Source organism: Caretta caretta, chromosome 13 (assembly GCF_965140235.1).
Source record: "Caretta caretta isolate rCarCar2 chromosome 13, rCarCar1.hap1, whole genome shotgun sequence".
NCBI classification, from domain to species: Eukaryota; Metazoa; Chordata; order Testudines; family Cheloniidae; genus Caretta; species Caretta caretta.
In genome coordinates, this window is record NC_134218.1 from 33,306,939 (window position 1) to 33,331,273 (window position 24,335).

Below are 24,335 nucleotides of genomic sequence, written 5' to 3' on the forward strand. Positions count from 1 at the left end.
ATTAAAGAGAGAATGGTATCTGTTGGATTGGTTTGTTCACGTCATCAGATCAATACTTCCCCCCGAGTCAACTTCCCATCACCGACCAGACGCCTACTGTATGAGTTGTCACCCTGTTAGTAGATACAAAATAGGGGCCAAGCCATTCTTTATCTCACTATGGCTCACATGCCCCAACATCTTGCATCTCATATTATAATCATGAGCCAGATCCAAAGTCCTTTGTAGTTAAGGGAAAGACTCTCAGTCATCGAGTACAAGGGGTTTTGTGCCAGGCCCCTTACAGGGCAAAGGCAACAGATATTTTCTTCATGTCTGACATGGGCTAGGATCCATGTCTCCCCTGCCCACTCTCAAAATAAACTATCACAGACTATATTCATGTTTTACAGTAGAGCAATCCATCTCCACCTTTCCCATCCCACATACACAGCATATTCCTTCACATCAATGTTCCCTTTAATTTTTCTATCCATATGCAGAGTGAATTTTGTGATGCTCACCAATATAGAGGTGATGTGTGACACCAGTAAAAACAAAAAAAACGTAGCTATAATATATATTTTTGAAAAGTTACCATAGGGAAAATTACTCCATCCAGGACAGGTTAGGCATTTTAATACTAACTAGTCAAAGAATTAAATTTAAGCATAAGAGAGAAATAAAATTATGTAATGCATAGACCAGTCAAAAACTGCAATAACAGCACTTGGAAAGAATAAAATTTCAGAGAATACATGTGCATTGCAGGAAGTAACAACAACAACACAAGTATGTGTTGGGAGGTGAGTGTGAAAGAGACAGTGTGTGTATGTGTGAGAGACACAAAGCCTGTGTGTGTGAGAGAGAGAGAGAGTGCGTGTGTCAGAGACAGAATGTATGTGTGTGTGTGAGAGACACAGAGAGAGTGTTCAGAGTAGCAGCCGTGTTAGTCTGTATCTGCAAAAAGAAAAGGAGGACTTGTGGCACCTTAGAGACTAACACATTTATTTGAGCATAAGCTTGAAGTGAGCTGTAGCTCACGAAAGCTTAGAGACAGTGTGTGTGTGTCTGAGTGAGAGAGAGACACAGGGACAGAGTGGAGTGTGCCAGCTGCTGGGGATGCGTAGGAGAGACCGTGCTTTGTCTTTTTAAGGCACTCCCACCAGAAAGCTGAGACCGAAGCAGCTTTCAGAAGCTCTCTGCTCCTGAGCCCTGTCCCCCGCTCCTGCTCTGTGGAGATGGGGTACGTGGGCAGGGGGGAGAGGGGGAGGGGACACCCTGACATCAGCGCCCCTCCTGCCCCCTGTGCTCTGCACAGCAAGCAGCAGGGTCCCGGGAGCCGCTTGCAAGGGGCCCCAAGGCAGAGAGCAGGAGCAATGCAGCTGCAGAGCAGTGGGGGGAAGGGTACCCGAACACACGCCACCCTGCGCGGCTCTGCTAATCAGTGCACGTCACTTGATTCACTCCTGCTCAGTTGCACAGCCATGCAGCTTAGAGGGAACACTTTATCTTTTCTCTATGCAATAATTTCAGATTCCCACTAGTAGAACTATCAAGGAAGATTACATCATCTCACATGAAGGCAAAATTACCAACCGGGGAGACCACAATTTCTGTGACAGGGAATAACAACAAAATACACCAAGGAGCACTGTAGGATCCAGACATCCAAGTAGTAACCCAAACTCAGTTTGCTGAGATAATGGAAGACTATCAAGGGTAGAAGATATTGGAAAATGTAGTGCAAAGACTATAAACTTATCTCAGAAAATCTGCAGGAAGGGTTATGGTTAGGGGGCAGCTGGCAATAGAGTATCCGTGTGACAGATAAAGCAGCACAGTTAAAATGAAATAATTTAGAAAAGAAAAATACCTGCTCAGGTACCTGATTTAGAAAAGAAAAATACCTGCTCAGGCATCTAGCGTGTCAGAAAGAATAGGATTGCTTGTTCAATCCAGGGGGAATGTAAATAAAAGTAGAAGGGTTAAAGCAAAACATGCCCAGGAAAGATAAATGAATGGCTCTCAGATTTAGAAAGTAAAAACATAAGAACGGCCATACTGGGTCAGAGCAAAGGTCCATCTAGCCCAGTATTCTGTCTTCCAACAGTGGCCAGTGCCAGGTGCCCCAGAGGGAATGAACAAGTGACCCATTCCCTGTCACCCATTCCCAGCTTCTGGCAAACAAAGGCTAGGGACACCATCCCTGCCCATCCTGACGAACAGCCATTGATGGACCTATCCTCCATGACTTTATCTAATTTATTGACTCCTTGTGTGTATATTTTATTGCTCGTCAAATTATGAAACAAAAACATTGTCTGTCTTCTCTGTGTGTGTGTGTTTTTCTGGATTTCCATTTTTCTGTCAGACATTCATGTTGCACTAGTGTCAATGTACCATCGCCACTCCTGATGTAGGCATAGTTCATATGGGTGCATCATAAGTCAGTGGATGAAGAGATCAGATGGCAGGATATATCAAGAAGCGTGTAGAGGAAAAGCAAAGAAGAGACTTCAGACTTCTTGGCTCTGATACCTTTTCTTTAACAGCAAGGATCTGCTACTTCTCTTTAAACAGATCTGTATTTTATTGTTCATAAAATTTGGAGAAAGAAACAATCTCTCTCTTTCTCTCTCTGTATTTTTGTCTCATTCTGTCTATGTATCTCTTCCTTTTTTCTCCCATTTTTCATTTTTCTCCAGGCACATTCTCCCTTCTGGATAAAAATGACTCTCTTATTTCTCTCTTAATGAGTTTTCATTTTTACCTCATTTACATTTCTTTATATGGGGTTGGATTCCGATCTCAGTTGCACTTGTGTAAATCCACATGAAGCGGATGCAATTTACCCTGGTGTAACTGAGATCAGGAAACGGCCCACAGTCTGTGTTTAGGGTTTGTTTGTGTCTTTGTCTGTTTCTCAGCTGCATCTATCAACTGGTGCAAATTAAAATTTGCATCTGCTGGGATAGAGAACAGCTGGATAGACCTCCATACAGACCACAGCCTCCTTAGTGTTTCAGTATCTGTCTTATGGGGAATGTCTACACTGCATCTAGGCAGTGTAATTCCCTGCTCTGGTAGACCTACACACACAATCTTTGATTGAGCTATTGAGCTGAAAATAGCAGTGTAGCCTTGGCAGCACAGACTAGCTGCCCGAGCCCAATCCCATCTGAGATCCCAGCTACGTACACAGGTAGCCATCCCAAAGGGCTGCATGTGCTGCCATGTTCTCACTGCTTGTTTTATCCTGCCAGCTTGATCAAAGCTTGTGCATGTGTGTCTACCCAAGGTGGGAATTACACCTCCCAGCTGCTGGGGAGACGTACCCATGGTTGAACTCTAAATATCTTTCATTTCCAATCTACTGATCTTTTGTTATGTCTTCTAGATTTCTTGATGTGACACTGATATGATAAAGATATTTCAAAATCCCAGCCTAAAGGTATTTAAAGTTGAAGAGAGCCAAGGGAGTTAGATGGGACGTTTCCGTAATTCAGTAGGGTTCCATGCTCTTATTTCAGCTATATTGGAAACTGAACCTCTTAAGGATAGGAGTCTTCCCTCTGTTTTTTGACAACTTCACTTTCCAGTGGAGAGATGTAGTGTTACGAGGTTACCTACTCCAGGTTTCTGCCAGTGTAATCGACAGCACAACCTGACTGCGTGCACTCGATCAATATTTAATGGTCTTCTGTTTCTAGGTACATATTATGGAGAAAGCAGAAGTAAGAAATCAAACACCCATTGTGGAATTCATCCTCTTAGGTTTTGGGAATGTCCCTGAACTGCAGACCCTTCTCTTCCTCGTGTTTCTAGTGATCTACATTGTGACTGTCTCCGGAAACATCCTCTTCATTGCACTAGTTGTGGCTGATCAGCAACTTCACATCCCCATGTACTTTTTACTGGGGAACTTGTCCTGCCTGGAGATCTGCTCCACCTCCACCATCCTGCCCAGGCTGCTGGCCAGTCTCCTGACTGGGGACAGAACCATTTCTGTTAAGGGCTGCATTGTGCAATTATATTTCCTTGGTATCCTGACAAGTACAGAAAATCTGCTGCTCACGGCAATGTCTTATGATCGGTATTTAGCGATATGCAATCCACTCCGTTATGCTGCTCTGATGAATGGCAGGGTTTGTTGGCAGCTTGTGGCAGGGTCCTGGATAAGTAGCTTACTGCTCTGCACCATAGTAAATATTTTCTTCTTCCAATTAACGTTCTGTGATTCCAAAGAAATTGACCATTTCTTTTGCGATTTTTCACCTATGATAAAGCTGTCCTGTGTTGACACCCAGACTCTGGAACTGTTGACATTTATTATCGCTGTCATAGGGACATTTGTGCCCTTTCTTCTGACTCTGACATCCTACATTTGTATCATCACCACCATCCTGAGAATCCCTTCTGGCATCAGGAGGCAAAAGGCATTTTCCACCTGTTCCTCTCACCTCATTGTGCTTGCAATTTTGTATGTGACCGTATTAACTGTCTATGTAATTCCAACAGCCAACACTCCCAAGGTCCTACAAAAAATATTCTCTGTCTTCTACACAGTCCTGACTCCTATGATCAACCCTGTCATCTATAGCCTGAGAAACAAGGAGGTCAAAGAGTCCCTAAGAAAAGCTATTCTTAAACTAGTATCTTAGTGAAACAGGCATAGAATGTAAAAGTATCAATTTTAGCATATAGTAAATAGAGATGAGGTGATATAGTTTCTTACTTGAGTCCTTGATAGCAGGGTTACCTCTTTCTTTCTTTCTTTCTTTCTTTCTTTCTTTCTTTCTTTCTTTCTTTCTTTTCCTGTTACTCTGCTACTTTTTGAGCATTCATCTTTCATACATTTAATAGACATTTTTTTATACAAAACTTCATACTGTAAGAAACATTCTTTATAAACATTGGGCTTTTTTTCCAAACTCACGTTTCAGTAAAGCACTCTGGCTCATTCATCCATACATGAACACTATGTCCAAATTCTGCTAGGAGCTTACCATCTTTTGGGTGGTTCTGGGTCTCTTCCACTCCCACTGAAGCCAATGAAAGTCATTCTCCACTTTTTAGGACCCTTCATTTTCATTTATGCCTCTGAACAGTAGGTGAAAAATATTGCCTCCACAGTGAGTGGAGAACTTTGATTGGGCAGTATTCTATGCAGATCTGTAGCTGGGTAAACAAAAAATGAAAGTCTGGGGAGGGCTGGGAGTCTCCGTGTCCTGCCATGTGAAATTTCCCGCCTGTTCATACATCTTTGCAGGGTCAAGGCAACATTAAAATATCTATATCAATAGTGATATAAATATGGATATCAATACAGATATATGAAATGCAAACATAAGATGTATGGCCAAAATTTTCATAGCTCATGAGACCCGATTTCCCTCCCCAACGCAAATAAAAAAGAAAGGGATGAATTACTATGAATAGGAAATGAGCACTGAAAATCACTAGGCAACTTTGCTAATTTCAGCCTAGATATTGTCACACAATCTTCCCTCATCCCAGACAGAAATATGCTATACACATAAAAATATTTACCATGAAAATTTGACCAAAAAAAAAAAAGAATTAAAAAATAAAATCGCACTGAGTCTCCCTGGTATTTTCGTTCTTCCTCCAAATTTTTGGGCCCTGTTTTTTTACCAAAAAATATCGTCATTCTCCAGCTCTCCTTGTAACTGGTTAGATTTCCATTGCTCTCCTGATCATCCAACCCACCCTCCTGCTGTCCCCTGATGCAGGGCCATATGGGGTGTGTGACACTACACCCCATATTCTTCATGGAGATGTTATAATATGAATTTGGAGTAACTAAGACATGTTTTAGGCAATATGGGTCTTGTGAGATATCATTGGAAAGGTTATTACTTACTGATTCTGATTATCTAATTATTACGTATGTGTCATTGTTATATCTGAAGTTAGGAATATTAGTTATCCAGCATAGAACAGCTTCAACCAGAGTGATAGAGGGCACCCCACACACTGCAATATCCCAGTGACTAGTGGTGAGGGACTCACCTGAGAAGTAGCAGAGCCTTGTTCAAATCCCCCTTCTTCTCCCTCCAACAGGGGAGGAACTTGAACAGGGATCGCTGACATCCCAGCTGAGTGCGCTAACCACTGGGCTAAAAGTGACAAGGGAGTCCCTACTTCCACCCCAACTTTTTGCATGAGCTCACCTACCAACTGGGACCCCTTGGGTGAGTTAGGTGGGGGAACTCTGGGATGTATGTGTCCAGATGTCTGGTCTGAGGCTGCCGTGTGCATGCCCAGAGACACCCTCGGGAATTTGACTGCAAACAGTAGGATGCTGGTTGAGTTTAGCTGCCTACAGTGTTTGGGAGCAGTTGAGTGGAGGTTTAGAGAACCCTCTTGGGCCTGATTCTGTGATTTAGGCACCTACAGTAGTTAAGAGCCAAAGTCCATATTTTGTATCTCGCCCCCTGCTGCTTTTGAAAATTTCACTCATTCCTATCTGCATCTTTAGGCAAATAAATACTATTAAAGCTCCCCAGCTCTGTGTGTGTGTGTGTTTTTACAGTCTGCGTAGTAACTGTGCCTCTTGACCATGGGCATCTCAGATTGGTTACAATGAAAGCATAACGGGTAGCAATGCTTCTGTGTTCTCCTTTTGAAAATAGTATTTTAATCACACATTAGTTTGAGATGCAGGAGAACTTTTTGTACAATGGCCCAGATTCTCATTTCAGTTACACTTGTGTAATTACAAACGATTTCCCCTTACTCCAGTCGTGTATGCATTATCAGAACCTGGCCCAGTATCTCAGTGATAAACCCCGGCTTCAGATACACCCTGGTGTAGCCACAGTGAAATGAGAGGAGTTACACCAGGGAACAACTTGGCCCATAGTATTGAAAAATCATTGCCACTTACTAGCAATATTTCAGAGGACATGACACAATCTATGCTGCTGTAAATTAATACCCAAAGGTCCTAACTGCAAACCCTCCATCACCAGTGGGATATATTAGTGAAGACACAGTTTAGAGTCCAGCGAGGAATTCTTGTGTTGTGTTTATACCTCAGTTATTTAAATCCCAAATTCCCTGGATGTTGCAAGGGGCTCAGAACAGTCAGCTGGGCTTTTCACTGATATGAATCCAGGTGATTTTGCTACTGTCTAAATGCTGGTAAAAAGGGATGGCAATTTGGTAGCTTTGGCCCATTTTCTAGTGGACACAGGTCAAAACCATGGCTCCGGCTCCAGGCCTAGGACCTCTGTGAAGCCAATAGGTGGAGCGTTGATGACTTTTGGTGGCGTCTGACCTGTTCCTCAATATTAGTTTGTTCATCACTATATACCCTTAGACTGGATAGGAGTGTCTATCTGTAGACTAGTTATGAGAATTCAAGTATATACAGTCACTAACCAGCTAATTAATAAAAAGAATGGTACCAGTTAAGCATTCAGTCATACTCATTAATAACCATGCCATTTTCTTTAAGAAGACATTCAGAAATTCATGATTCTTTATGTCTGAGATGTTCAAAGAAACCAAAGGGAATTAGATGCCCAATTGCCATGGAAAATCTCTCAGAATTGGGCTTCTAACTCCCATAGGTCCCTTTAAAATCCAAGGTGGCTTTATGGGTAAACATTATGTTATGTGTATTCACAGAGTATCTCCAGATTGCAAGAACAATTAAGGTTTTAAAGAGTTATTTTATTCTGAGTAGCATTATTTATTATTTTATAGCACACACAGGTATGCTAAAAATTTCACAGAAAATTACTATTCCATAAGAAATGAGTTTACGATCCCACTGAATGACATTTTAAGATACATCAAAACTTCAGCAATCCCATGATATACATAAGTGATAAAAATGCTTGGCACTTCTAACCTAGATGAGGTTAACATGAGCTTGAATTTTTACCTCTGCTGAATGGCTTTTGTTTTACATTGGTTTAAATTAGAGGGGAATCTGTACTATTGACTTGAGTGAATTTTTCATAGAATCAAACATTTTAAGGCCAGTGGGGACTTTAGGGCAATCCCATCCGTAGAATCTCAGCTGGCGGCTCCTCAGTATAACCCAGCACGTTCAGCTGAACATAAGGATACTTTTCAGAGAGATACCCCACCCCTTAGATAATACACGGATTCTAAGGCCAGAAGGGACCATTCTGCTCATCTGGTCTAATCTCCTATAGAGAACAGGCCAGAGAATTTCCCCCAAAATAATTCCTTTTGAACTAGAGCAAAACTTAAAAAAAACCCAATCCAATCTTGTTTTAAAACTTGCCAATGATGGAGAATCCACCACAACCTTTGGGAAATTGTTTTCATGATTAATTAGTCTCTCTCTTAAAAATTATGCCTTATTTCCAGTCTGTAATTAAGTTATTACTTACCCTTCACTTCAATAAGCAAAATACAGATAGCTCCTTCCGTCTCTGCCATGAGACAGTTTTCTAGACCATGAATCAGTCTTCTAACCTTTCTCTGAAACCATTCCAGTTATTCAACATGGTTTTTAATGTAGGGCCACCAGGACTGGGAACAAAATTCCAGTGATGGTCTCACCGACATATTATACATTTACATGACCGTGAACGTAAGGAGAAATAATCCTTCAATGGAGAGACGCATGATTTGCACCTGTCTGAGAGGAGAACACTGAAGGCGGTTTAGACATGAATATTACCTATTTAAGACAAGGATGGAGCTGCACAATTTCCCCACTCCCAGAGTTTCCCAAGCACAGCACACAACAATATCATACCATAGATTTTGCCTGAGGGAACCTTTTCCTTCCTGTTGATTTCCTGAGAGCACATTTTATCTCCCTGTTCCTCGGGCTGTAAATAACAGGGTTAAATGTTGCAGTTAGCACCAGGTAAATCAAGAAAAGGAGCCTGTCTTATACTGGTATCGTATACTGGTATAGCTTATTGCCCCTGATTGGTATCATATTGGTACCATAGCATCTGCACTAGGGGGATGTTACACTTTTAACAATATGGGTGTGGTACAATTTGTGTGTGTAGATGAGCCCTCAGTCTCTCCTTCTCACTCAGTGACTTCTTTATTCCTCTCCCATCTCTGTTTTCAATCTATTTCCTATGAATTGGTATTCCGCACCCTTGTATCTGAAAAGACTTAAGTCCCTGTGTTTGATCAGTGTTCGGGTACAATTTTCAAAAGCACCTAAGTGACATAGATATTATATTTTTATCATTTATTAGTTGAATTTTTCTTATAATAGCTCCCCGGTCATGGACCAGGACCCCATTGTTCTAGGCGCTGTACAGATGCGAACAAAAACATGCTTCCTGCTCCAAAGAACAAAACTGATGGAATTTTTCACAGTAATAAATTTAAGCTTGTGGGGCTATGGCCCCATTGACATTCATGGCACTGTGGCTGACAGGATATGTCCTACGTAGCAAAACTTCTCCACAGACTTGAGAGGAGTGTTATTGATCTTAATAACTGGGTAGACATGAATCCCTGGGCAAAGCTTGGTGCCGACCCATATAAACTGGGAAGACTAAAGCCTTTCAGGCTGCAGGAGACTAAACTGTTTGAACCCAGGCAGAAACAGAGAGAGTGAAGTTCCACCAGTGACCAAGGTCCCTGCAATGGCATGGAATTTTCCTGTTACTCTGCTACTTTTTGAGCATTCATCTTTCATACATTTAATAGACATTTTTTTATACAAAACTTCATACTGTAAGAAACATTCTTTATAAACATTGGGCTTTTTTTCCAAACTCACGTTTCAGTAAAGCACTCTGGCTCATTCATCCATACATGAACACTATGTCCAAATTCTGCTAGGAGCTTACCATCTTTTGGGTGGTTCTGGGTCTCTTCCACTCCCACTGAAGCCAATGAAAGTCATTCTCCACTTTTTAGGACCCTTCATTTTCATTTATGCCTCTGAACAGTAGGTGAAAAATATTGCCTCCACAGTGAGTGGAGAACTTTGATTGGGCAGTATTCTATGCAGATCTGTAGCTGGGTAAACAAAAAATGAAAGTCTGGGGAGGGTTGGGAGTCTCCGTGTCCTGCCATGTGAAATTTCCCGCCTGTTCATACATCTTTGCAGGGTCAAGGCAACATTAAAATATCTATATCAATAGTGATATAAATATGGATATCAATACAGATATATGAAATGCAAACATAAGATGTATGGCCAAAATTTTCATAGCTCATGAGACCCGATTTCCCTCCCCAACGGAAATAAAAAAGAAAGGGATGAATTACTATGAATAGGAAATGAGCACTGAAAATCACTAGGCAACACTTTGCTAATTTCAGCCTAGATATTGTCACACAACCTTCCCTCAGCCCAGACAGAAATATGCTATACACATAAAAATATTTACCATGAAAATTTGACCAAAAAAAAAAAAGAATTAAAAAATAAAATCGCACTGAGTCTCCCTGATATTTTCGTTCTTCCTCCAAATTTTTGGGCCCTGTTTTTTTACCAAAAAATATCGTCATTCTCCATCTCTCCTTCTAACTGGTTAGATTTCCATTGCTCTCCTGACCACCCAACCCACCCTCCTGCTGTCCCCTGATGCAGGGCCATATGGGGTGTGTGACACTACACCCCATATTCTTCATGGAGATATTGTTATAATATGAATTTGGAGTAACTAAGACATGTTTTAGGCAATATGGGTCTTGTGAGATATCATTGGAAAGGTTATTACTTACTGATTCTGATTATCTAATTATTACGTATGTGTCATTGTTATATCTGAAGTTAGGAATATTAGTTATCCAGCTTCAACCAGAGTGATAGAGGGCACCCCACACACTGCAATATCCCAGTGACTAGTGGTGAGGGACTCACCTGAGAAGTAGCAGAGCCTTGTTCAAATCCCCCTTCTTCTCCCTCCAACAGGGGAGGAACTTGAACAGGGATCGCTGACATCCCAGCTGAGTGCGCTAACCACTGGGCTAAAAGTGACAAGGGAGTCCCTACTTCCACCCCAACTTTTTGCATGAGCTCACCTACCAACTGGGACCCCTTGGGTGAGTTAGGTGGGGGAACTCTGGGATGTATGTGTCCAGATGTCTGGTCTGAGGCTGCCGTGTGCATGCCCAGAGACACCCTCGGGAATTTGACTGCAAAGAGTAGGATGCTGGTTGAGCTTAGCTGCCTACAGTGTTTGGGAGCAGCTGAGTGGAGGTTTAGAGAACCCTCTTGGGCCTGATTCTGTGATTTAGGCACCTACAGTAGTTAAGAGCCAAAGTCCATATTTTGTATCTCGCCCCCTGCTGCTTTTGAAAATTTCACTCATTCCTATCTGCATCTTTAGGCAAATAAATACTATTAAAGCTCCCCAGCTCTGTGTGTGTGTGTGTTTTTATAGTCTGCGTAGTAACTGTGCCTCTTGACCATGGACATCTCAGATTGGTTACAATGGAAGCATAACGGGTAGCAATGCTTCTGTGTTCTCCTTTTGAAAATAGTATTTTAATCACACATTAGTTTGAGATGCAGGAGAACTTTTTGTACAATGGCCCAGATTCTCATTTCAGTTACACTTGTGTAATTACAAACGATTTCCCCTTACTCCAGTGGTGTATCCATTACCAGAACCTGGCCCAGTATCTCAGTGATAAACCCCGGGTTCAGATACACCCTGGTGTAGCCACAGTGAAATGAGAGGAGTTACACCAGGGAACAACTTGGCCCATAGTATTGAAAAATCATTGCAACTTACTAGCAATATTTCAGAGGACATGACACAATCTATGCTGCTGTAAATTAATACCCAAAGGTCCTAACTGCAAACCCTCCATCACCAGTGGGATATATTAGTGAAGACACAGTTTAGAGTCCAGCGAGGAATTCTTGTGTTGTGTTTATACCTCAGTTATTTAAATCCCAAATTCCCTGGATGTTGCAAGGGGCTCAGAACAGTCAGCTGGGCTTTTCACTGATATGAATCCAGGTGATTTTGCTACTGTCTAAATGCTGGTAAAAAGGGATGGCAATTTGGTAGCTTTGGCCCATTTTCTAGTGGACACAGGTCAAAACCATGGCTCCGGCTCCAGGCCTAGGACCTCTGTGAAGCCAATAGGTGGAGCGTTGATGACTTTTGGTGGCGTCTGACCTGTTCCTCAATATTAGTTTGTTCATCACTATATACCCTTAGACTGGATAGGAGTGTCTATCTGTAGACTAGTTATGAGAATTCAAGTATATACAGTCACTAACCAGCTAATTAATAAAAAGAATGGTACCAGTTAAGCATTCAGTCATACTCATTAATAACCATGCCATTTTCTTTAAGAAGACATTCAGAAATTCATGATTCTTTATGTCTGAGATGTTCAAAGAAACCAAAGGGAATTAGATGCCCAATTGCCATGGAAAATCTCTCAGAATTGGGCTTCTAACTCCCATAGGTCCCTTTAAAATCCAAGGTGGCTTTATGGGTAAACATTATGTTATGTGTATTCACAGAGTATCTCCAGATTGCAAGAACAATTAAGGTTTTAAAGAGTTATTTTATTCTGAGTAGCATTATTTATTATTTTATAGCACACACAGGTATGCTAAAAATTTCACAGAAAATTACTATTCCATAAGAAATGAGTTTACGATCCCACTGAATGACATTTTAAGATACATCAAAACTTCAGCAATCCCATGATATACATAAGTGATAAAAATGCTTGGCACTTCTAACCTAGATGAGGTTAACATGAGCTTGAATTTTTACCTCTGCTGAATGGCTTTTGTTTTACATTGGTTTAAATTAGAGGGGAATCTGTACTATTGACTTGAGTGAATTTTTCATAGAATCAAACATTTTAAGGCCAGTGGGGACTTTAGGGCAATCCCATCCGTAGAATCTCAGCTGGCGGCTCCTCAGTATAACCCAGCACGTTCAGCTGAACATAAGGATACTTTTCAGAGAGATACCCCACCCCTTAGATAATACACGGATTCTAAGGCCAGAAGGGACCATTCTGCTCATCTGGTCTAATCTCCTATAGAGAACAGGCCAGAGAATTTCCCCCAAAATAATTCCTTTTGAACTAGAGCAAAACTTAAAAAAAACCCAATCCAATCTTGTTTTAAAACTTGCCAATGATGGAGAATCCACCACAACCTTTGGGAAATTGTTTTCATGATTAATTAGTCTCTCTCTTAAAAATTATGCCTTATTTCCAGTCTGTAATTAAGTTATTACTTACCCTTCACTTCAATAAGCAAAATACAGATAGCTCCTTCCGTCTCTGCCATGAGACAGTTTTCTAGACCATGAATCAGTCTTCTAACCTTTCTCTGAAACCATTCCAGTTATTCAACATGGTTTTTAATGTAGGGCCACCAGGACTGGGAACAAAATTCCAGTGATGGTCTCACCGACATATTATACATTTACATGACCGTGAACGTAAGGAGAAATAATCCTTCAATGGAGAGACGCATGATTTGCACCTGTCTGAGAGGAGAACACTGAAGGTGGTTTAGACATGAATATTACCTATTTAAGACAAGGATGGAGCTGCACAATTTCCCCACTCCCAGAGTTTCCCAAGCACAGCACACAACAATATCATACCATAGATTTTGCCTGAGGGAACCTTTTCCTTCCTGTTGATTTCCTGAGAGCACATTTTATCTCCCTGTTCCTCGGGCTGTAAATAACAGGGTTAAATGTTGCAGTTAGCACCAGGTAAATCAAGAAAAGGAGCCTGTCTTATACTGGTATCGTATACTGGTATAGCTTATTGCCCCTGATTGGTATCATATTGGTACCATAGCATCTGCACTAGGGGGATGTTACACTTTTAACAATATGGGTGTGGTACAATTTGTGTGTGTAGATGAGCCCTCAGTCTCTCCTTCTCACTCAGTGACTTCTTTATTCCTCTCCCATCTCTGTTTTCAATCTATTTCCTATGAATTGGTATTCCGCACCCTTGTATCTGAAAAGACTTAAGTCCCTGTGTTTGATCAGTGTTCGGGTACAATTTTCAAAAGCACCCTAAGTGACATAGATATTATATTTTTATCATTTATTAGTTGAATTTTTCTTATAATAGCTCCCCGGTCATGGACCAGGACCCCATTGTTCTAGGCGCTGTACAGATGCGAACAAAAACATGCTTCCTGCTCCAAAGAACAAAACTGATGGAATTTTTCACAGTAATAAATTTAAGCTTGTGGGGCTATGGCCCCATTGACATTCATGGCACTGTGGCTGACAGGATATGTCCTACGTAGCAAAACTTCTCCACAGACTTGAGAGGAGTGTTATTGATCTTAATAACTGGGTAGACATGAATCCCTGGGCAAAGCTTGGTGCTGACCCATATAAACTGGGAAGACTAAAGCCTTTCAGGCTGCAGGAGACTAAACTGTTTGAACCCAGGCAGAAACAGAGAGAGTGAAGTTCCACCAGTGACCAAGGTCCCTGCAATGGCATGGAATGGATTAGCTGAGGTATGCCCAGGTGATCCCAGCAGGATCCCTACGCTGCAGAGGATGGTGAAAACCCTCAAGGTCCCTGCCCAATAGGAACTAGGGGAAAAATTTCTTCCCCATCCCAAATCTGGTGATTTGAAGACCCTGCACACATGAGCAAGACCCACCAGCCAGCCATCTAGAAAGACGATTATCCGAACCACCTCATAGCTCTGTCTCATCTCATTCCATGTCCCATCTCTAGTTGTAGCCAATCCCTGATGCTTCACAGGAAGCTGACCCTGCCAGCCCTCCCCCCATCTGTGCAATTGTGCACTGTTAAAAAAAATCACCATAGTATCTGAGCATCGCATAGTCTTTAATGTACCCTTCATATGCAACAGCTGTAACTGTTATGAAAATTAATGTATGTAGTGTTGTTGTAGCCGTGCTGGTCCCAGGGTATTAGAGGGACAAGGTGGGTGAGGTGATATCTCGTATTGGACCAACTTTTTTGGCGAGAGAAACCAGCTTTCTAGTTTACACAGAGCTGAAGAAGAAGTCAGTCCAATAACAGATATTACCTCACGCACCTTTTCTTATGAAAATTCATGACAGAGATCGGTTTCATTGACTTAAACTGAAGGAAACGCATGTGCAGTAAAAACTGTGTGTAATCCCTCTGGAGCCTGTGCCTTATTTTTTACTGACTCCTTATTAGAGGGAATGGAGCTGAATCTCTTCTCACTCACATGGTGGAAATCAGGAGTAACTTCACTGGAGTGAATCGGGCTCATTTTCCTCTGGCACACCTGGTGTAAATTAGAGTCTTTTGTTGCTTCATCTGAAACAACTAGATCTGGCCACCGTTGGGGATATGTCAAATTTCAGAATTTATGTCATAAGATGACCAATGGTACAGTCAGGGAGAAATGCATATCGAACAGTGGGGGTGGGGCTATTTATGCATCCCAGGAGCGAATGTGATGCTGGGATGCATGAACAGGGGAATGTCAAGTCAGAAAGGAGAGGTTATTTTACCTCTGTATTTGGCCCTGATGTAACCACTGCTGGAATATAGTGTCCAGGTTTGATGTCCACAATTCAAGAAGAATATTGATAAAGTAGAAAGGGTTCAGAGAAGACCCACAAGAATGATTAAAGGATTAGAAAACATGTCTTATAGTGAAAGGTTCAAGGAGCTCAATCTATTTATCTTCACAAAGAGACGGTGAATGGGTTACTTGATTACAGTTTATAAGTATCTACTTGGGGGAAAATATTTAATAATGGGCTCTTCAATCTTGCAGACAGAGGTCTAACTCCATCCAGAGGCTGGAAGTAGAAGCTAGATCAAGTAGAAGCTAGACCCAACTGCTGGGCAGCTAAATTGCGGAGAGAGGGGAATCTCAATATCTTTGGAATTAAATGGAAGATGTTAGTTACAAATTTAATTGATTTTCTTCTCTCCTTTAGATGCAATCAGTGGAAAACACTGAGTGGGGAAATCAAGCCACCATCACAAAATTCATTCTCGTGGGATTCGGAAATCTCCCTGAACTGCAGATTCTTCTCTTCCTGCTGTTTTCATTAGCGACTTTGTGACGATGGCCAGGAACATCCTCATTGTTGCTCTGGTTGTGGGTGATCAACAACTTCACACCCCCATGTATTTCTTCCTTAGAAAATTGTCCTGCTTGGAGACTTGCTACACCTAGCCCACCCTGCTCAGGATACTGGCCAGTCTCCTGACTTGGGACAGAACTATTTCTTTTGACGGCTGCATTGTACAAATGTATTTCTTTGGTTCTCTGGAGCTAAAGAATCCAGCAGCAATGTGGTATGATCATTATTTAGCAATGTGTAAACTCCTGCACTATGTAACCCTTATGAATAGGGTTCGGTCTCCTGCTTGCAGCTGGCTCTTGGTTAAGTGCATTTCTGGCTCTTACCATAACAGCATTGTTCGTATCACAATTAACTTTTTGTGGCCCCAATGAAATGGACCATTTCTTCTGTGATCTCAGCCCTGTTTTAAAGCTCTCCAGAACTGACATCTTCTGATGGCACTTACAGCTTTCATATTCGGCTCGATTTTCACTTTCCCCCCAATTCTGTTAATTGTTATGTTGTCTGTTGCTATTATAGGCACCATCCTGAGACTCTCGTCTGCCACGGGGAAGCAGAAGTCCTTTTCTATCTGCTCCTCTCACCTCATGGTGGTTGCAGCTTTCTATGGGACCCTGACGATTGTGTACGTCTTACCCAACAATGATACCCTGGGGGACCTGAACAAAGTGGGCTCAGTCTTCAACATGGTCCTGACTCCCTTGCTCAATCCTCTCATTTACCACCTGAGAAACTGGGAGGAAAAAGAGGCCCTGAGAAAAAGGTTAAGTGAATTTGTGCTGTGCACGAGAATGCAGACACTGTGAGCCAATTTATTTAGGATAAAATGAAATGGAGAGAATCTATGGTCCCATTGCAACAAATGGGAGTTAGGCACCTAGGTGCTCCTGAAAGTCTCAGTAGGTGCCTAAATATCTTTAAAGTTCTGGCTCCTGTATCCTAAGTTACTCAAAGGTCATCAAAGTTGAATTCAACCATATTAATAGAGAAAATAGTTTTTTAACAAAAAAAATTAATGTAAAAAATGACTTATTTTACAAAAAAAGTTGTCACCAAAAAGATAAAAAACTTTTTTTAAAAATTCCATTTTTTAATGAAATTATATTTTTATAAAAAAGATTTGAGAGGTTCTTCCTCCTCTCCTTCCTTTTTGCCCTTTTTGTCCCTTTTTTTCAGTGGCAAAATGGGAAAAGGACAAAAGGTGCATGACCATTTGGGGAAAATCGTCCCTCTTATGAATGCTAGTGGATCCTGGGAGTTGTCCATGCTTTTCTGTGTCAGACTGCAAACTTCTGTTTGATTTTAAGGCTGGTCTTTGCATTCCTGCTGTCTTTTTGCTTCCACCCTAGACTAACATTCTAAGAGGTATAGTGAAGAACTAACAACAAAGGGTCATTCAACTTTGATGATCATTCATTTAAATGGAGTACTTGCTGTGATGGAACAAATAAATCCCACACTATCTTAAGGGAGTAGCAGGCTTAATTAGGGATGAGCCCCAGTGGGTGGATAATATAAAGGAAGGACTTCAGGGCAGTAAAAAGGAACAGAGTGAGTGGCTAGGAGTCCTGATTGTCTCTCCTAGGTAAGGAGACTGAGGGGGAGAATAGTACTTGGCATTCTCTCCTGTGATGGGAGCTCTGTCAGAGAGACCAGGAGCAGTAAAGGCTACATAGGGAGTTTTTACCCTGGTATTGGCCCGGGAGGGGGAAGGGCAGCAAGGGTGAAGAGACTCCTGAAGCATGCCTGGGAGAAGAATTCTAGGGAACAGCCCTGAGGGTCAGCGACTTGGGGGAGCTCAAACTCCAGAAAAAAAGCCCTGGGAACAAGCAATCTGTAGTAGATCAGGAAACAATTTTCCAGAGCCTGGGAGAGTTGATGAAGAGTTTGCCAAGGACTGGGCCCAGGGAGGACAGAAGAATTTATGTTCTTTTGTATTTTGCTGGACTCTTTGTTTTACCCCAGAAGGGATGGGACAGAAAGTGTCCTGGCTGGTGGGCCAAGTCACTGAATGAACAGACCACTAGCAGGCCTGAATAGTGTCTGGTGGAGGCAGCTGAGGAAAGCACCCTGCAACAAGGCACACAGCCATAAGGGAGTTGCATGCTGGTGAGACACCCTTCCACAATCTCCCTTGCACAACGGCCTTGCCACCTGGGGCAAACCCACTTTTTAACACCGAACTCCAGGGGTGTGGAAGTGTCCAACAACGAATCACCTGGTAGGGTGCATAGGCTGGGTCTACACTACTACTACTTAGAAGTTAGATGGCCTTAGCTATGTCTTTCAGGGCTATGAAAAATGTTATGCACTGAGTGCTGTAGTGGGATCAACCTAACCCCTGGTGTAGATGCAGATCGACAGAAGAATTATTCCATTAAACTAGCGACTGCCTCTCAGGCAGGTGAATTAACTAAACTGATGGAAAATCATAGAATCATAGAATCATAGAATATCAGGGTTGGAAGGGACCCCAGAAGGTCATCTAGTCCAACCCCCTGCTCAAAGCAGGACCAATTCCCAGTTAAATCATCCCAGCCAGGGCTTTGTCAAGCCTGACCTTAAAAACCTCTAAGGAAGGAGATTCTACCACCTCCCTAGGTAACGCATTCCAGTGTTTCACCACCCTCTTAGTGAAAAAGTTTTTCCTAATATCCAATCTAAACCTCCCCCACTGCAACTTGAGACCATTGCTCCTCGTTCTGTCATCTGCTACAATTGAGAACAGTCTAGAGCCATCCTCTTTGGAACCCCCTTTCAGGTAGTTGAAAGCAGCTATCAAATCCCCCCTCATTCTTCTCTTCTGCAGGCTAAACAATCCCAGCTCCCTCAGCCTCTCCTCATAACTCATGTGTTCCAGTCCCCTAATCATTTTTGTTGTCCTTCGCTGGACTCTCTCCAATTTATCCACATCCTTCTTGAAGTGTGGGGCCCAAAACTGGACACAGTACTCCAGACGAGGCCTCACCAATGTCGAATAGAGGGGAACGATCACGTCCCTCGATCTGCTCGCTATGCCCCTACTTATACATCCCAAAATGCCATTGGCCTTCTTGGCAACAAGGGCACACTGCTGACTCATATCCAGCTTCTCGTCCACTGTCACCCCTAGGTCCTTTTCCGCAGAACTGCTGCCTAGCCATTCGGTCCCTAGTCTGTAGCTGTGCATTGGGTTCTTCCGTCCTAAGTGCAGGACCCTGCACTTATCCTTATTGAACCTCATCAGATTTCTTTTGGCCCAATCCTCCAATTTGTCTAGGTCTTTCTGTATCCTATCCCTCCTCTCCAGCGTATCTACCACTCCTCCCAGTTTAGTATCATCCGCAAATTTGCTGAGAGTGCAATCCACACCATCCTCCAGATCATTTATGAAGATATTGAACAAAACCGGCCCCAGGACCGACCCTTGGGGTACTCCACTTGATACCGGCTGCCAACTAGATATGGAGCCATTGATCACTACCCGTTGAGCCCGACAATCTAGCCAGCTTTCTACCCACCTTGTAATGCATTCATCCAGCCCATACTTCCTTAACTTGCTGACAAGAATACTGTGGGAGACCGTGTCAAAAGCTTTGCTAAAGTCAAGAAACAATACATCCACTGCTTTCCCTTCATCCACAGAACCAGTAATCTCATCATAAAAGGTGATTAGATTAGTCAGGCATGACCTTCCCTTGGTGAATCCATGCTGGCTGTTCCTGATCACTTTCCTCTCATGCAAGTGCTTCAGGATTGATTCTTTGAGGACCTGCTCCATGATTTTTCCAGGGACTGAAGTGAGGCTGACTGGCCTGTAGTTCCCAGGATCCTCCTTCTTCCCTTTTTTAAAGATTGGCACTACATTAGCCTTTTTCCAGTCATCCGGGACTTCCCCGGTTCGCCACGAGTTTTCAAAGATAATGGCCAATGGCTCTGCAATCACAGCCGCCAGTTCCTTCAGCACTCTCGGATGCAACTCGTCCGGCCCCATGGACTTGTGCACGTCCAGCTTTTCTAAATAGTCCCTAACCACCTCTATCTCCACAGAGGGCTGGCCATCTCTTCCCCATTTTGTGATGCCCAGCGTAGCAGTCTGGGAGCTGGCCTTGTTAGTGAAAACAGAGGCAAAAAAAGCATTGAGTACATTAGCTTTTTCCACATCCTCTGTCACTAGTTTGCCTCCCTCATTCAGTAAGGGGCCCACACATTCCTTGGCTTTCTTCTTGTTGCCAACATACCTGAAGAAACCCTTCTTGTTACTCTTGACATCTCTGGCTAGCTGCAGCTCCAGGTGCGATTTGGCCCTCCTGATAACATTCCTACATGCCCGAGCAATATTTTTATACTCTTCCCTGGTCATATGTCCAACCTTCCACTTCTTGTAAGCTTCTTTTTTATGTTTAAGATCCGCTAAGATTTCACCATTAAGCCAAGCTGGTCGCCTGCCATATTTACTATTCTTTCGACTCATCGGGATGGTTTGTCCCTGTAACCTCAACAGGGATTCCTTGAAATACAGCCAGCTCTCCTGGACTCCTTTCCCCTTCAAGTTAGTCCCCCAGGGGATCCTGGCCATCCGTTCCCTGAGGGAGTCGAAGTCTGCTTTCCTGAAGTCCAGGGTCCGTATCGTGCTGCTTACCTTTCTTCCCTGTGTCAGGATCCTGAACTCAACCAACTCATGGTCACTACCTCCCAGATTCCCATCCACTTTTGCTTCCCCCACTAATTCTTCCCGGTTTGTGAGCAGCAGGTCAAGAAAAGCGCCCCCCCTAGTTGGCTCCTCTAGCACTTGCACCAGGAAATTGTCCCCTACGCTTTCCAAAAACTTCCTGGATTGTCTATGCACCGCTGTATTGCTCTCCCAGCAGATATCAGGAAAATTAAAGTCACCCATGAGAATCAGGGCATGCGATCCAGTAGCTTCCGTGAGCTGCCGGAATAAAGCCTCATCTACCTCATCCCCCTGGTCCGGTGGTCTATAGCAGACTCCCACCACTACATCACTCTTGTTGCACACACTTCTAAACTTAATCCAGAGACACTCAGGTTTTTCTGCAGTTTCGTACCGGAGCTCTGAGCAGTCATACTGCTCCCTTACATACAGTGCTACTCCCCCACCTTTTCTGCCCTGCCTGTCCTTCCTGAACAGTTTATAACCATCCATGACAGTACTCCAGTCATGTGAGTTATCCCACCAAGTCTCTGTTATTCCGATCACGTCATAGTTCTTTGACATCACCAGGACCTCCAGTACTCCCTGCTTGTTTCTAAGGCTTTGTGCATTTGTATATAAGCACTTGAGATAACCTGTTGATCGCCCCTCATTCCCAGTATGAGGCAGGAGCCCTCCCCTCACAGACATTCCTGCCTGTGCTTCCTCCCGGTATCCCGCTTTCCCACTTACCTCAGGGCTTTGGTCTCCTTCCCCCGGTGAACCTAGTTTAAAGCCCTCCTCACTAGGTTAGCCAGCCTGCTCGCGAAGATGCTCTTCCCTCTCTTCGTTAAGTGGAGCCCGTCTCTGCCTAGCACTCCTTCTTGGAACACCATCCCATGGTCGAAGAATCCAAAGCCTTCTCTCCGACACCACCTGCGTAGCCATTCGTTGACTTCCACGATTCGACGCTCCCTACCTAGGCCTTTTCCTTCCACGGGGAGGATGGATGAGAACACCACTTGCGCCTCCAACTCCTTTATCCTTCTTCCTAGAGCCACATAGTCCGCAGTGATCCGCTCAAGGTCATTCTTGGCAGTATCATTGGTGCCCACGTGGAGAAGCAGGAAGGGGTAGCGATCCGAGGGCTTGATGAGTCTCGGCAGTCTCTCCGTCACATCGCGAATCTTAGCCCCCGGCAAGCAGCAGACTTCTCGGTTTTCCCGGTCAGGGTGGCAGATAGATGACTCAGTCCCCCGGAGGAGAGAGTCCCCGACCACCACCACCCGCCTTCTCCTCTTGGGAGTGGTGGTCGTGGAACTCCCAACCTCAGGACAGCGCATCTCATGCCTTCCAACCAGCGGAGTCTCCTTCTGCTTTCTCCCCCCAGACATATCATCTGGTCCACTCTCCGCAACGATACCTGTGGAGAGAACATGAAAGCGGTTAGTTACCTGTGTCTGTGTTACTGGAACCCGGACATTCCGCTTACCTCTTCTGGAGGTCACATGTTGCCAAGCTTCTTCACTGGCCTCTTGGCTCCTCTGTGCAACCTGCTCTATATCTGTAGAGCTTTGTGCCCCTAGAAGCCTATCCTGAGTTTTGTCCAGAAAATCCTCAGTTTCCCGTTTCAGAAAATCCCCTTCTGATGGTGAAGAAAGTGTCTACATTATGGTGCTACAGCTATTCCATAGCTGTGCTGGCCGAGCCCCCTCGTCTAGACACCGCATACGCTGACAGAAAGAGTTTTTCTGCTGGTGTAGGAACAGCACCTCCCAAATGATGTTAGCCGTGCAGAGAGTACCCTCTTCTGTCCACATCGCTGTGTCTAAACCAAAGGTTTTCTTGGCATAGCAATATTGCTTGGGGTGTGGTTAAGGGTAGGCCATGGCTTTGATCACATGCTCTGTCTGACTTGGGAAGTGGTCACCTGACAAAGGGGATGGGAGGTTAGAGAGTCTCTCACCAGTTAGTTGAAAGAGAGAGTAGAAGGACACTGACTGCAGGGGTCAGAGATAGAGATTCAATTCAATTCAGAGAAGGAGGCATGAGCTACAGGAATGGGAATCCTAGGTACCATAAAGGACTCTGGCCCAAGTCCTAAGAATGCCCCAGATGGGTGAGGAAACTGAAGCAGGGAAATATGCGTAAGTTTTCTACTGTTTTGTTCAACACAGTGTATTTCTCATTCAATCTAGGTAAAGAGTAATTGTGTTTAGAGGCCTTCGCAAAGCCTGTGCATCTGTTTGCTTTATCTTTCATCTGCCCCTGGAGCAGTGAACTGTAAACTGAGAGCACCTACGTGGGTGGATCTTTGGGATGGGGGGGTCCTTGACCTACTAGGGCATCTGGGGCAGCAGCACTGGTCCTCGGGGACTAAGGTAACTGGGTCATGTCATTCCATTTCCATGACGGGTTAGAAAGCAGAAACCATGCTACAGCCTGCTGAGATCCGGGAAAGCTTAATGCACACATGGCTACAGTACTGGGACCCAACCCAGCTGCCTGGCGAATATCCAATTTTGGTTCCAAACAAACCAATTTTTTCCTCTTTTTTTGAGTCAGCCACTGAACCAAAATCAATTTTTCGCTCCGTTCTAATCTTCAGGCACCTTATTATCTATAAGGCCTGGCCCTAAGTGACTTATAAATACAAGTCCAACTGGCAGGTAGATGATTTAGGTAATAATATGTATTATCCACACCATATATATGTTAGTGTGCATTAAGCGCAAATAATATTAAGCACAAATAATACAGCATAGCCTAAATTGGCCTACGCCTTAACTATACCCAATTCTCTTATTCTAAGTATCCCATAACAGCCTGCATTATCAAAAGTCAGCTTTGGCTGAAGTATATTGTATAGTTGCCCAGATCAGGATAGATGATAATTTTAGCATAGTGACAGCTAGGGAGTTATTTTCACAGGTGTGTACTGGAATGACCCAGACAGGACAAGACATATGTCTGTTCTGCCCTAGTACAGGCCTAGCAGATGCTTTCATGCCCTTTGGTGCTTGAAATGCATCTCTTCAGACCAAGGAGATAATGGGTACACCATAGAAAGCTGAGACTGAAGCAGCTACCAGAAGCTCTCCGCTACCAGAAGCTCTCCTGTCCCACCGCTCCCGCCCTGCGGAGATGGGGTACATGGGCAGGGGGGAGTGAGGGAGGGGGACACCCTGACATCAGCACTCCCCTTGCCCCCCCTGCTCTGCACAGCAAACAGCAGAGTGCCAGGAGCCGCTTGCAAGGGGCTACTCTGAAACCTGTCATTATGCAAGGCACTATATAGTCATGTGTCCCAGTTCCCTCAGCCTCTCCCATCCTTATTCAAGATGTGGGCATACTCTGCATTTATATAGATGCTGTATGATATTTTCTGTCTTATTATCTATTCCTTTCTTAATGATTCCCAACTTTCTGTTACCTTTTTTGACTGCCACTGCACATTGAGTGGATGTTTTCAGAGAACTATCCACAGTGACTCCAAGATGTCTTTCTTGAGTGGAAACTGCTAATTTAGACCCCGTCATTTAGTATGTATAGTTGGGATTATGTTTCCCAATGTGCATTACTTTGCACTTATCAACATTGAATTTCATCCACCATTTTGTTTCCCAGTCACCCAGTTCTGAGAGAGCCTTTTGTAACTCTTCG

At 43.5% G+C, this 24,335-nt stretch overlaps 1 protein-coding gene and 1 pseudogene across 1 annotated transcript; both read left to right on the forward strand.

Annotated features, from left to right (window-relative positions):
- The first annotated feature begins 3,698 nt into the window (after positions 1–3,698).
- On the forward strand, positions 3,699–4,643 carry LOC125622647 (olfactory receptor 6C75). Its single transcript, XM_048820776.2, has one exon. The coding sequence runs from the start codon at positions 3,702–3,704 to the stop codon at positions 4,641–4,643; it is 942 nt and encodes a 313-aa protein (XP_048676733.2). The 5' UTR covers positions 3,699–3,701.
- Positions 4,644–16,245: 11,602 nt separating this feature from the next.
- Positions 16,246–16,845, forward strand: LOC142068881 (olfactory receptor 10A7-like; annotated as a pseudogene).
- Positions 16,846–24,335: the final 7,490 nt, after the last annotated feature.

Coding starts and splice junctions, on each gene's coding strand:
- LOC125622647 (XM_048820776.2), top strand. CDS start 3,702: ATGGAGAAAGCAGAAGTAAGAAATCAAACACCCATTGTGGAATTCATC.